Source organism: Sinocyclocheilus rhinocerous, unplaced genomic scaffold (genome assembly GCF_001515625.1).
Source record: "Sinocyclocheilus rhinocerous isolate Xijiao unplaced genomic scaffold, SAMN03320098_v1.1 scaffold538, whole genome shotgun sequence".
NCBI lineage: Eukaryota > Metazoa > Chordata > Actinopteri > Cypriniformes > Cyprinidae > Sinocyclocheilus > Sinocyclocheilus rhinocerous.
Genome location: NW_015650838.1, coordinates 417,653 through 428,918, shown reverse-complemented (window position 1 = coordinate 428,918; position 11,266 = coordinate 417,653). Strand labels below are relative to the sequence as shown.

Genomic DNA, 11,266 nt, shown 5'->3' with positions numbered 1-11,266 from the left:
AATTATGTATATGAAATTATATAACTAAATGATATGAAATTATATAAATTATATGTATATAAATTATATAACTAAAATTAAATAACTTTAATTACAGATTTAGGTTAAATAAATATGTCAGTCTATTTTTCTTCTTTTTAGGAAACAAATCAAAGAAAAAATAAACAAATTCTACTGTTCCTGTAATATTCTGTATGTTGCTCAAAAACAAAATATATTGTGTATTTTTTTTTTTTTTACCCAGTCATTTAAAATGAACACATTTTAGAGCTGTAACAACAATACTGTGATACCGTGAAACTGTGATATTTTTGCTTAAGGTTATACCGTCAAAATCTCATAACGGCCCATGCCTATTAGGCAGCAGCTTCAGGCCGGTTTGACTGATGATGTCTGAGTGTCAGGGTTGGCAGCTAAGACTGTACGAGCCGCTGCCATTTCATCAGGCGTGCAGTGGCTGAGGGCTGTGAATAAAATACGAAAGATAGAAATTTACGAAGGTGCTGCAGACAAGGTCCTTGATCCTCCTGCACTGCAGCTGTGTCAGATGCCCCTCACTGAATGACTGATGCTGATACACTGCAGGAGGACAGTATACTTGTACTGATCTGGTACAGAATGTGCCCACGGGAGAATTAGAGTGATGAGTGTGGTAATTCTGAGTGAAGGGGTTCGTGTGTATGTGTCCTTCGGCATTTATGTCGGTAAGTATTCTGTAATGTCCTGTGGGAAAGGCTGTCAGATTCAAAGACTGTCCTCTGAACAGTGCTTATCCCTCCCGAGGGATACAGTGAATGTCTGTGCTTCACCAAATTGCACAACTTATTCTTGTCCCTCTTGGGATCGAGACGACACATCGCTGACAACCTAGGCTGGCTCACATTTCCAATATGTTTTTCAAATCTGACCTGTAGGACTGCTTGTCTTCATCATTGTCTCACTGTCGTTTTGCAAATAATAAAGTCTTTTTTTGTACATTTATGCATATGCTGCATCCTAAACTGCTCCATTCAGTACATAGAGGAATCCACATGTGAATATAAATTAGCGAATTCAATCCCAGCTGTATACACCAGGGTTATTATCGTTAACCAAAACTAAAACCATAAAAAAAGATTTAAAATAAACAATTAAAAAAAAAAAATTTAAAAATGCATTTATTTATTAAGATTTTGTTTTAGCTTGTTGCCAACACAACGTTTCTCATTTTCTTTTAGTTTAAGTTGAAGTACTAAAATGGGTAACACTAAACCTAAAATTTTATAAAAATTATATAGAAAGATAAAAACTAATAAAAATGACAAAAACACCAAGGCAAAATTACTAAAACGTTAACGTTTTTTTATTATAATGAAATATTATAATGATATTAAATATTATTATAATGAATGAGTTATAATGAAAAAAAATCTGAAAGTAAAATCTAATTCATAAGTATTAAAAACGTTAATATTATATCAATGATTAGGGTTTGGTGTAATACTATTTTTAGTAAAGTAATTTGTTAAAGTAATTTAATGACTTTTCCCTTGAAAAAGTAAAGCAAGGGATTACTCCTATTTTTTTTATGTAGTTTTTTAGTTACTTCTGATGTAATTGCATTAAATACTGTATAGACTATAGAACAATTCTTTATAAAACAATAGTGAATTTAACATCAAAATTTAACATCTGATGTTAAAATGCATGTTTAAATGTAACCATCTCCCTTTAAATACTTTGGTCTGTTCAAGAATAATTTATGCAGTTTTATATTGTTTCTTTGAAAGAATTATAAGTGCAGTTTCATGTCTATCCTTGTATTGTTCAACTGGTCGAGGTTGATATGGGATTTAAAAAGTAATTAGTGATCTTTGTTGACATGGTTTTATTCCTAAATGCTATTTAGGCCTGAGGTTAACTATGGTTAAATGATTTGTTTTGAACTGACTGAATTATCTCGTATCAACAGAGCATGAAGAAATACATTTGTATCTAACTCACTAATGTAGTGTGTTTTCATGCTGTAGGTAACATTCCTCCCGGTGTGAACCCTGAGGCCTACCAGTGGTTTTGTTCTGTGGATTCAGATCATAGTGGCTACATTAACGCAAAAGAACTGAAGCAAGCACTCATGAATTCCAACAACACCTCTTTCAATGACGAAACCTGCATGATGATGCTCAGTGAGTGTTGCCATTGTTAACATAACCATTCTGATAGCTGTTCAATTATTGAATGGATGCTTATATCACTATAGAACTAAATAACAGAATGCTACAATGTCAAATAAACAATACAACAATAGAGGTCATCTGATGACATCTCCTGTGCCAAAGGAAATTGAAGCAAGAATAAGTGCTTTGTTTCATTTTCAGATATGTTTGACAAGACCAATACCGGACGTGTAGATGTATTTGGTTTCTCTGCACTGTGGACGTTTCTGCAGCAGTGGAGGGCAGTATTCCAACAGTTCGACCGCGACCGATCCGGATCAATTAACAGCAATGAGATGCACCAGGGTGAGTAAATTACAGGTCAGGAGAGAGACCCAAGATAACACGTTTGCAGTAAAGACCACATGTTCACGCTATGTCAACAGTCACAGTCACTAAGGACAGATTCCAGCGTTCCCTGGTTAAATTTACTGGCCATAAATACCAGCCAATAAATTGTATTTTGCATTTTATGTAATTACTATATTACAATAACAATTACAATATATATACAATATTAAAGTAGTGCTTTACGACCACATCATATATATTACTAGGCTGAACGATTAATTGCATTTGCGATAATATCGCGATATGAGAAAACTTGATTTTTCAATCGCAGAGGCTGCGATTACACTCGGTCACGTGACACGCGAGAGTGAAGAGGTGTGTTCCACTTGAAGATCGATCGGTATATGACATCAAAGTACGGCGAGAGAAAGCATAAGGAGACGTCTGCGCTCTCTTATAGCTCTTGCAGTGCTTTGATGACACACACCCATCGGTCTAAGCAGCGCTGCTTCAAGTCGAGCGCGGGCCATCAGCAGAAAAAGAAAATAAATAAAACAGTAAACAGCCAAAGGACGTAACTTAGAATGGGAGATGGATTGGTTTGTGAAAGTGAAGAGAAAAGCCATAGATGAAGTCGCACAGACCCAGGCAGGTGCTGGTCATTCAAAAGCTAAATGCATAAAATATGACGAGGCATATCTTACTCTCGGCTTCACTCACTGTGTCTATACCAGACGCTACAGTTGTCGCGCCGCAACAGCTCTACACTGGACGTGACAAAGCGACCGTTAAATAAATAAATAACAGAGAGAGAATAATAATAATAATAATAACAGTCATTCTCTCTATGCTATTTTTCAATGTTTCAAGTGATGAAGGTGTTTTTTCCCATGTAGGTTTTTTAAATTAAAAAAGCATTCATTTTTCATAATGTTTAATGAAATTATTTGGTAGTCTGAGGTGGAATGGGGATTCGGGAAAGGGGGGGCAGATTTTTTTTATAGGTTTAAAGGGGGGCGCGACCAAAAAAGTTTGAGAACCACTGGTCTAAAGTTAACAGACAGTGTTTAAAAAGTGCAGTGCACATGTTTACATATGTTTATTACAGTGACTGTGAATTACCTAAAGTAGTGTGGTAAAGCAACAGATTTGTTTTTATATTTCTGCAATCTACTTTAGTTTGTGTCATTTGTTACTGACTTTCATATTCATGTTTACATCAGGCTTATTTGTCAGTGCTTTATGTTGTCATAATTATTACATGCTTACAAGGTTGGAAGTTCAACAAATCAGTCAATATACTGTGATTGTAGTTGTTAAATAAAAATGTCATTCATATCAATTCATGCATCACCTAATTTCATCGTAACATATAGGCCTGGCCTACAGAAAAGAACATTTATGTTTAACCTATCTAATAGTGTGTTGGTCATACTATACAATGATTTATAGCTTGTCTTTGTTGAATAATACAGAACATAAAGAGCTTTAAAAAAATACTTGCATATTAAATCGCAATCGCAATATTGGTAAAAAAAAATTGCAATTAGATTATTTTCCAAAATCGTTCAGCCCTAATATATATATATATATATAAGTAGTGCTGTCAATCGATAAAAAAAAAAAACTAATCGCATAATTTTTATTTTATTTTTTACACTTAATATTCACGTTTTTAATATATATTTATATTGAAATAATTCCACACTCAATCTTCTAATTATTATAGGAACAACATAAAGACAGTATATTTGTAATATTTGTCTAATGACATCGTTTTTATGACTGAAGGCGAGAATCACTGATACCAATACTACTGATGTCTCTAGGAAACTGTTTTTTTCCCTAATGTTTAAACATTGACTATAGCTTTTCAACATTACAGTAAATATAACAACTTTTAATTTAAGTGAACTTAAAACAATCTTCACATAATCTCATTGTGATAAATGTCATATTTAGCTACCTGTGCCCTTCAGCAAGTAGGAAATACACAGAAATTGAATAAAGTTATCAAACACTAAATTCTAAATTTAATAAAGATGAATCTTTAAAACTTCAAAAGTTATCGATTTCCTCTTTTTGTCTTTTGTTCTTTGATGAACAGACATCACAGCAGCAGGGTTATTAGGTTATTTCGGCTTTTAGAGCTCCGGCTGCTGAACATGATGCAGATCTGACATGCATTGTATTTTCTCACAACTCTTTACCTTTTCTGACCCACTTCAGGTCTTAAAGTCTGTACTAATGAGCTGACGAGTTGAATCGGGTGTGTTAGATGAGGGAGGCAGTGCTGGGCTGCTCCAGGACAGTTTTGAAAAACTGCATTTTAGAGACATTTTCTTAAATGTGATTCATATATAACAAGTTCACTGTTGTTCTACTGAAGCTCCCTCGTCACCTGTACCTTTTCCCCACTCGTTTGACTAGCACTCATAGAAGGAGTGTGCGTCTGGGAATTTTCCCGCTTGATGTGATCGTAAAGACATTCTGCGTCTAAATAAACGCAATTCTTGTCAAGAAAAAAAGAGACCGAAGCAGCAGTTGTGAGTGGAGTGGCCAACCCTAGCTCCGCCCCTGCGTTAATCGCGTTGCATATTTTAACGTGTTAAACTAAAAAAATTAACCGCATGCGTTAACGCGCTAATTTTGAAAGCACTGATAAAAAGTACAACATAACACAGTCTCCATCTCAGCTGTCTTTCACAAAAAAAAAATATGAAGAAATTCTGAATATTTTCATTTTTGGGGTTTAATTTGAGGAATATTCCACATATGTACACTATACAATTCAACAGTCTGAATGGTAGTGTAGATTTTTGACTGTTATTGAAAGAAATCTCGTACGCTCATCAAAGCTGCATTTATTTTAACAGAAATACAGTAAAACAGTAATAGTGTGAAGTATTATTTTTCTTATTATTTAATATAGTTTAAAATGTAATCTATTACTTTGATGGCAAAGCTGAATTTTCAGCAACATTACACCAGTCTTCAGTGTCACATGATCCTTCAGAAAGCTCTTGCTGTGATATAGCAAGGCTTGCTCAATGTGTTAATCACAACCTAAATCTAACCACAGGAAGTCTTCACTGCATCCATCAACTATGTCTTTGTGTATTTCCACAAATCATTTTTAAGTGATTCACATAGCATATCACTTATCTTTGGAATTTGCAAAGAGGTTAATATGTTTACTGCTCATAGTTCCAGGAATTTGCACAATAGACAAAACATAATTACAAATAACATGAATTAGTCAAATTTTCACGGGGAAAAAAAACAGTTGTTTAAATATAGAAAGGTTCAGTGACACACACACACAAGAAGTTAGCAGTCACAGAAGCAAGGAAAAGACAGTTGCTGAGCTTGTGTTATCTGCTGTGAACCCCTTTTCCCATCTAATCTTGCGCCATTGAATACACCATTATTTGTAGGGCTGATTTCCTTGAGACGTCATGAAAAATTGCTCTTAAAATAACCTCAAAAATTGTAGCTGTTATCTTTCAGTGTCTTTTTTATACTCATTGATTTTGTATGAACAAGTCTGTTCATGACTGCCAGAGCAATATTTCATCTGCAGCGATAGTTGAAGCCAAGATGTGAATAGGCCTGAAAGTGTATGGATTATTACTGGTGAGTGACAGTGTTGAAAACATGGTGGATACAAAAATGACAGTAGAACGGTTTAGAACGGGCCTGTGGAAAAAAAAGAGAGTGATTTTAGGGACCCTTGGAGGCTTTGCTGGGGAAAAGTCCTTCTAACATGGTTAATTTCCAAAACTCCTCCACTTTTTGTCATTTAAGAAACATAAACCTTTATGTAAAACCAGTAGTTAGCAATGTAAGCATTCCCTGATTTTTTTTTTTTTTTTTTAAGAAATGAATACTTTTATTCAGCAAGGATTCATTAAATTGATCAAAAGTGACAGTAAAGACATTTATAATGTAACAAAAAGATTTCTGTTTCAAATAAATGCTGTTCTTTTGAACTTTCTATTCATCAAAGAATCCTAACTGAAAATGGATCAAGGTTTCCACAAAAAATATTAAGCGGCAACTTTCCATCATTGAAAATAATAAGGCATGTTACTTGTGCAAATCAGCATATTAGAATGATTTCTGAAGGATCACGTGACACTAAAGACTGGAGTAATGACTGCTGAAAATTCAGCTTTGCATCACAGAAATAAATGACATTTTAACATATACAAAAATATAAAAAAGTTATTAAAATGTGAATAAAATTTCACAGTATTAACGTTGTTGCTGTATTTTTTATCAGATAAATTCAGCCTTGGTCAGCATAAGGCTGAAAAAAAAAACTGTATAGGGTAAATGTAATGTTTTGATTACTACTCTGTTTCTTATTTCCCAGCATTATCTCAGATGGGCTACAGTCTGAGTCCTCAGTTCATTCAGGAACTGGTGAATCGTTACTCTGTGCGTGGTGTGAACGGGGTTCTCCAGCTGGACCGCTTCATTCAGGTGTGCACACGGCTTCAGATCATGACCCTAGCATTCCGTGAGAAAGACACAGCCATGTCTGGAAATGTGAGGATGAGTTACGAAGACTTCCTTTCTGGTGCCGTTACCAGACTGATGTAAAGGACTGCATCAGCAATTCAAAAGATGATCTGACTCCGAGTGTACAGCATGCCACCTCACCCTCTCAACAGTGCCTTTCACTGCAGCTTACCCTGATTTTACATGTATCTTAAAACTATGTTCATTAAGCATTGCCACCTAGCCAAATTAAAGCACTCATCGCAAGAGACTACTATTGTGATTTGGTTGTCTGTAATGCAACCAGCTATTCAAGACTAAACTATTGCCAAAAATATTTGTGGTATATGTGAATAAAATGACATTAGCTATGCAACAAGCACTATGTACTAATTAATGGGAGTATGTCATAGAAGTATAATAACTTTTGATTTTCTTTGTTTTAATGAACATGTCTGTACTTTTTGAATATTAGCAAAAAAAAATCTGATTATGAATGCTTGAAATGCAAATATGTTTAGGTTTCCCTCCCTTCCCTTGCTTTATGCCTTTTATATGATAATATTTATGCTCTCCTAACACCCTTTTATAACCTTTTTTTTTGTGTATTGTTTTTTTTCTGCTGCTGTTTTGCTTACACTTAAACAATGTAATTAAAATCTGTTTTATTGTATCTGTTTAATTGTGATGTTTTCTCATTCATGTCATTATTCTTTTTTTTTTATTTTAAAATATTTTTTTCATTTTAAAAATATTGTGTCTGAATTGAGTATACCATATATGTACTACATATACAAATTAATTGTATTGTACAATTATTAGAAGTAGTATTATTAGAAATATTATTCAAAAATGAGCTGTAAGTTAAGGACAAAAACTCGCAGTATGTTTCCACTGGTCACTGGGTGTCAGCATTGCTTTAACAGGACATCCTGTATAGAGCTTTTTTTTCTGCCTTGCATGAAAACGTCATTCTGACGTACAAAAAGAGCCAATCAGATTGTTGCTCACAGTGACGCAAGGAGGCAGGAAGTTGAATGGCCTGAAGATAAGAGGTACGTACTGTCATGAGATTTTATAAACGCACACGCGAATGATTTAATGGATTTATGAAATATTATGCACTAAATCGTCAGTGGGTCCCCCATTATGTTTTCAGGAACATATATGTTGTATTAATGTCTTTTTATTGCGCCTCGTGCTTTGACACCGGTACCCTTGTAACAGTTACTTGATTCTTTAATGATCAAGTTATGTTACATAAACATGTAGTTGGACACTTTAACATAATGTCATTCTCTTTTCATTCCTGCTGCCTTATAAAAACAACATACAATTGTACCTTTGGCTTCTTGAGAGCAAGTGTCTATATGTTATCCTTGAATTTGTCGCTGGGTAACGTAGTAATGATAATAGCTACATTGTCAGCTTGTCAATGCTAATTAACTTTCTAGAACTTGGACTGATTTTTTCAGGTTTATGCAACCATGTGGCCAGTGATCTGGACTGCCATGCGCACTTATGCGCCCTATGTGACCTTCCCAGTGGCCTTTGTGGTGGGAGCTGTTGGATACCACCTTGAGTGGTTTATCCGGGGAACTCCTAATGCCCCAGGAGAAGAGAGAGGCATTGCCGAGCAACGGGAGGATAGGAAATTAGAGGAACTGACCGGTCAGGACAACACACAGTTCCTCAGCCTGAAGGACAAACTGGAATTCACACCAAGGGCAGTGCTGGAAAGAAACCGACCAGAGAAGAGCTAAGTTTTATTAAATGTCATGAAGTCCTGCAAGATTACCTTATAATGAAGTGCAACATCTCAAGCTTTGGGCTCATTTGTCACACACTCAGCGGCCCCAGGGACAGAAACTTTATCAGAAAACTTTTTTGTGGGATTTCATGTCCATTCCTATGCCACTTCATTCAGCCACCCTAATTACATTTACATGGAGTCTTGCTGTAATATTTACCAGGCCAGCTGGTGGAACTTGACTGCTGAGAGAATGTTTTACAACTTTCATTCTTTGAGACTTCTTAATATTCATCTTCTGCCCTGAGGCATGCAGACACATGACTATATTGCACAAGTCCTAACTTGGAAAGCTTTAATATGTTTTCCATGCGTGCTCCCTGTCATATGCTTATGAGACTGAAGCTCAAAGAAAGACCACCTTTGTTAAGTTTTGTGTCTGCATGAATATAAGTGCATCTATGCAAGGCAACACTTGAGTGGGACTAGAAAATGTTTGAACTTTGAGTGGCTCAGAACACTGAGAAATTCATACAAGCTCTGTCATTGTTGTCTTTTGCTAATTAGTGATAATGAACACAGTGAATAGTGAGGAATGAAAGCTAAGTTCTTCCTCAGTGTCTTTTCGGTTCATGTAAGAACTCTGCACACACTTTGAATATGTGAACCAGAAGGTTTAGCTTGTATTTCAAACCAATTATCTGTGGTTTTGAGTCCATTTGCATGTACAGTACAGTGAACTACCTATGTAGTGCTTTCCTAAGCATTATTATGGCTAAAATATCAGTGATAATTGCACAGCTGAATTTTGTGCTGAAGTGAGGCTTCCTTGTGTTCATATAATATAATAAATGTAAAGACAGTTGAATTTTGGTACTGTGTTTGTCAGATGTTCTTTCCGTCTAGTGTGAATTTTGCACATTGCACAACAATGCCAGAAATCATAAATAGGGCTGGGTGTCAATATAGATTTCATGATTGTGTTCAAGTTTTTTTTCACTATCTTGACTTGATTCTTTTCTATTTGAATTTTAATCAATGACAGTAGGTATGTTTCCACTGTAATGTCCATGTTGCTAATATGTGGGGGGAAAATGGTTTCAAACTCATTCAAACCAGTAACTTCTCTTTTTAAACTATTAATTAAAATTAATTTCAGGTTTATGCAACCATGTGGCCAGTGATCTGGACTGCCATGCGCACTTATGCGCCCTATGTGACCTTCCCAGTGGCCTTTGTGGTGGGAGCTGTTGGATACCACCTTGAGTGGTTTATCCGGGGAACTCCTAATGCCCCAGGAGAAGAGAGAGGCATTGCCGAGCAACGGGAGGATAGGAAATTAGAGGAACTGACCGGTCAGGACAACACACAGTTCCTCAGCCTGAAGGACAAACTGGAATTCACACCAAGGGCAGTGCTGGAAAGAAACCGACCAGAGAAGAGCTAAGTTTTATTAAATGTCATGAAGTCCTGCAAGATTACCTTATAATGAAGTGCAACATCTCAAGCTTTGGGCTCATTTGTCACACTCAGCGGCCCCAGGGACAGAAACTTTATCAGAAAACTTTTTTGTGGGATTTCATGTCCATTCCTATGCCACTTCATTCAGCCACCCTAATTACATTTACATGGAGTCTTGCTGTAATATTTACCAGGCCAGCTGGTGGAACTTGACTGCTGAGAGAATGTTTTACAACTTTCATTCTTTGAGACTTCTTAATATTCATCTTCTGCCCTGAGGCATGCAGACACATGACTATATTGCACAAGTCCTAACTTGGAAAGCTTTAATATGTTTTCCATGCATGCTCCCTGTCATATGCTTATGAGACTGAAGTACTGATTAGGGCTGGATACAAATATTTTCTGATTATTCACAATCTTAATTAAAATAATACTTAATTAGATTTTTTTTTTTACATTCCAAAAATATTCTTTTTTTTGTAACACCATGGCAGCTTTTGAGACTATTTTCAAGGTAAGAAATTACATCAGATTATATATATATATATAAAGATTTTGACAAAAACATAAAAAATGTGAAAGCTAAGTGAGCTATAATTGGATAATATATATATATATATATATAATCTGATGTAATTTCTTACCTTGAAAATAGTCTCAAAAGCTGCCATGGTGTTACAAAAAAAAGAATATTTTTGGAATGTAAAAAAAAAAATCTAATTAAGTATTATTTTAATTAAGATTGTGAATAATCAGAAAATATTTGTATCCAGCCCTAATCAGTAATTACATTCACTTTTAGATTCATGATGTATAATCAGAGCAGTAATTTCATTATTTAAAGTTAAGTGTGTAATTGCTGCATTATAGATGTTTAAGATTAAAATAAATAAATAAAAACTTGAAGTAATGCATTTACATTGACTTCTATCATTTTGTAGGACATCTGTATGGTCTGTTTTCTATAATGCACATTCTTTTTCTTTCAGCACGCAACTTGATTAATAGAAACCAGAAGAGCAAGACTTTACAAATCCCCAGTGTGCATTTTATAGAGGTC

The 11,266-nt window shown here is 35.1% G+C and overlaps 3 protein-coding genes across 4 annotated transcripts in view; all 3 read left to right on the top strand.

The window, feature by feature from the left end:
* The window catches only part of LOC107712637 (peflin), an 11,780-nt gene extending 4,223 nt beyond the window's left edge, over positions 1-7,557 (top strand). Inside the window, exons 3-5 of the mRNA XM_016517955.1 lie at positions 2,010-2,165; positions 2,358-2,501; positions 6,865-7,557. Of these exons, the coding sequence (XP_016373441.1) occupies positions 2,010-2,165; positions 2,358-2,501; positions 6,865-7,094 (530 nt within the window). The 3' untranslated portion in view covers positions 7,095-7,557. The remainder of the gene's footprint in view (positions 1-2,009; positions 2,166-2,357; positions 2,502-6,864) is intronic.
* A 417-nt stretch (positions 7,558-7,974) lies between these two features.
* Positions 7,975-9,890, top strand: LOC107712635 (small integral membrane protein 12-like). Of its 2 annotated transcripts, none has more exons than XM_016517952.1 (2): positions 7,975-8,047; positions 8,468-9,890. In XM_016517952.1, the coding sequence occupies exon 2, from the start codon at positions 8,480-8,482 to the stop codon at positions 8,753-8,755; it is 276 nt and encodes a 91-aa protein (XP_016373438.1). In that variant the 5' UTR covers positions 7,975-8,047; positions 8,468-8,479; the 3' UTR covers positions 8,756-9,890. The 2 variants fall into 2 exon arrangements, with proteins under 2 accessions (XP_016373438.1, XP_016373439.1); XM_016517953.1 differs by having other exon boundaries at positions 7,992-8,041; positions 8,453-9,890.
* LOC107712636 (small integral membrane protein 12-like) lies at positions 8,447-10,570 on the top strand. Its single transcript, XM_016517954.1, has 2 exons — positions 8,447-8,467; positions 9,902-10,570. Exon 2 carries the CDS (start codon positions 9,914-9,916, stop codon positions 10,187-10,189), a length of 276 nt encoding a protein of 91 aa, XP_016373440.1. The 5' UTR covers positions 8,447-8,467; positions 9,902-9,913; the 3' UTR covers positions 10,190-10,570.
* The last annotated feature ends 696 nt before the right edge of the window (positions 10,571-11,266 follow it).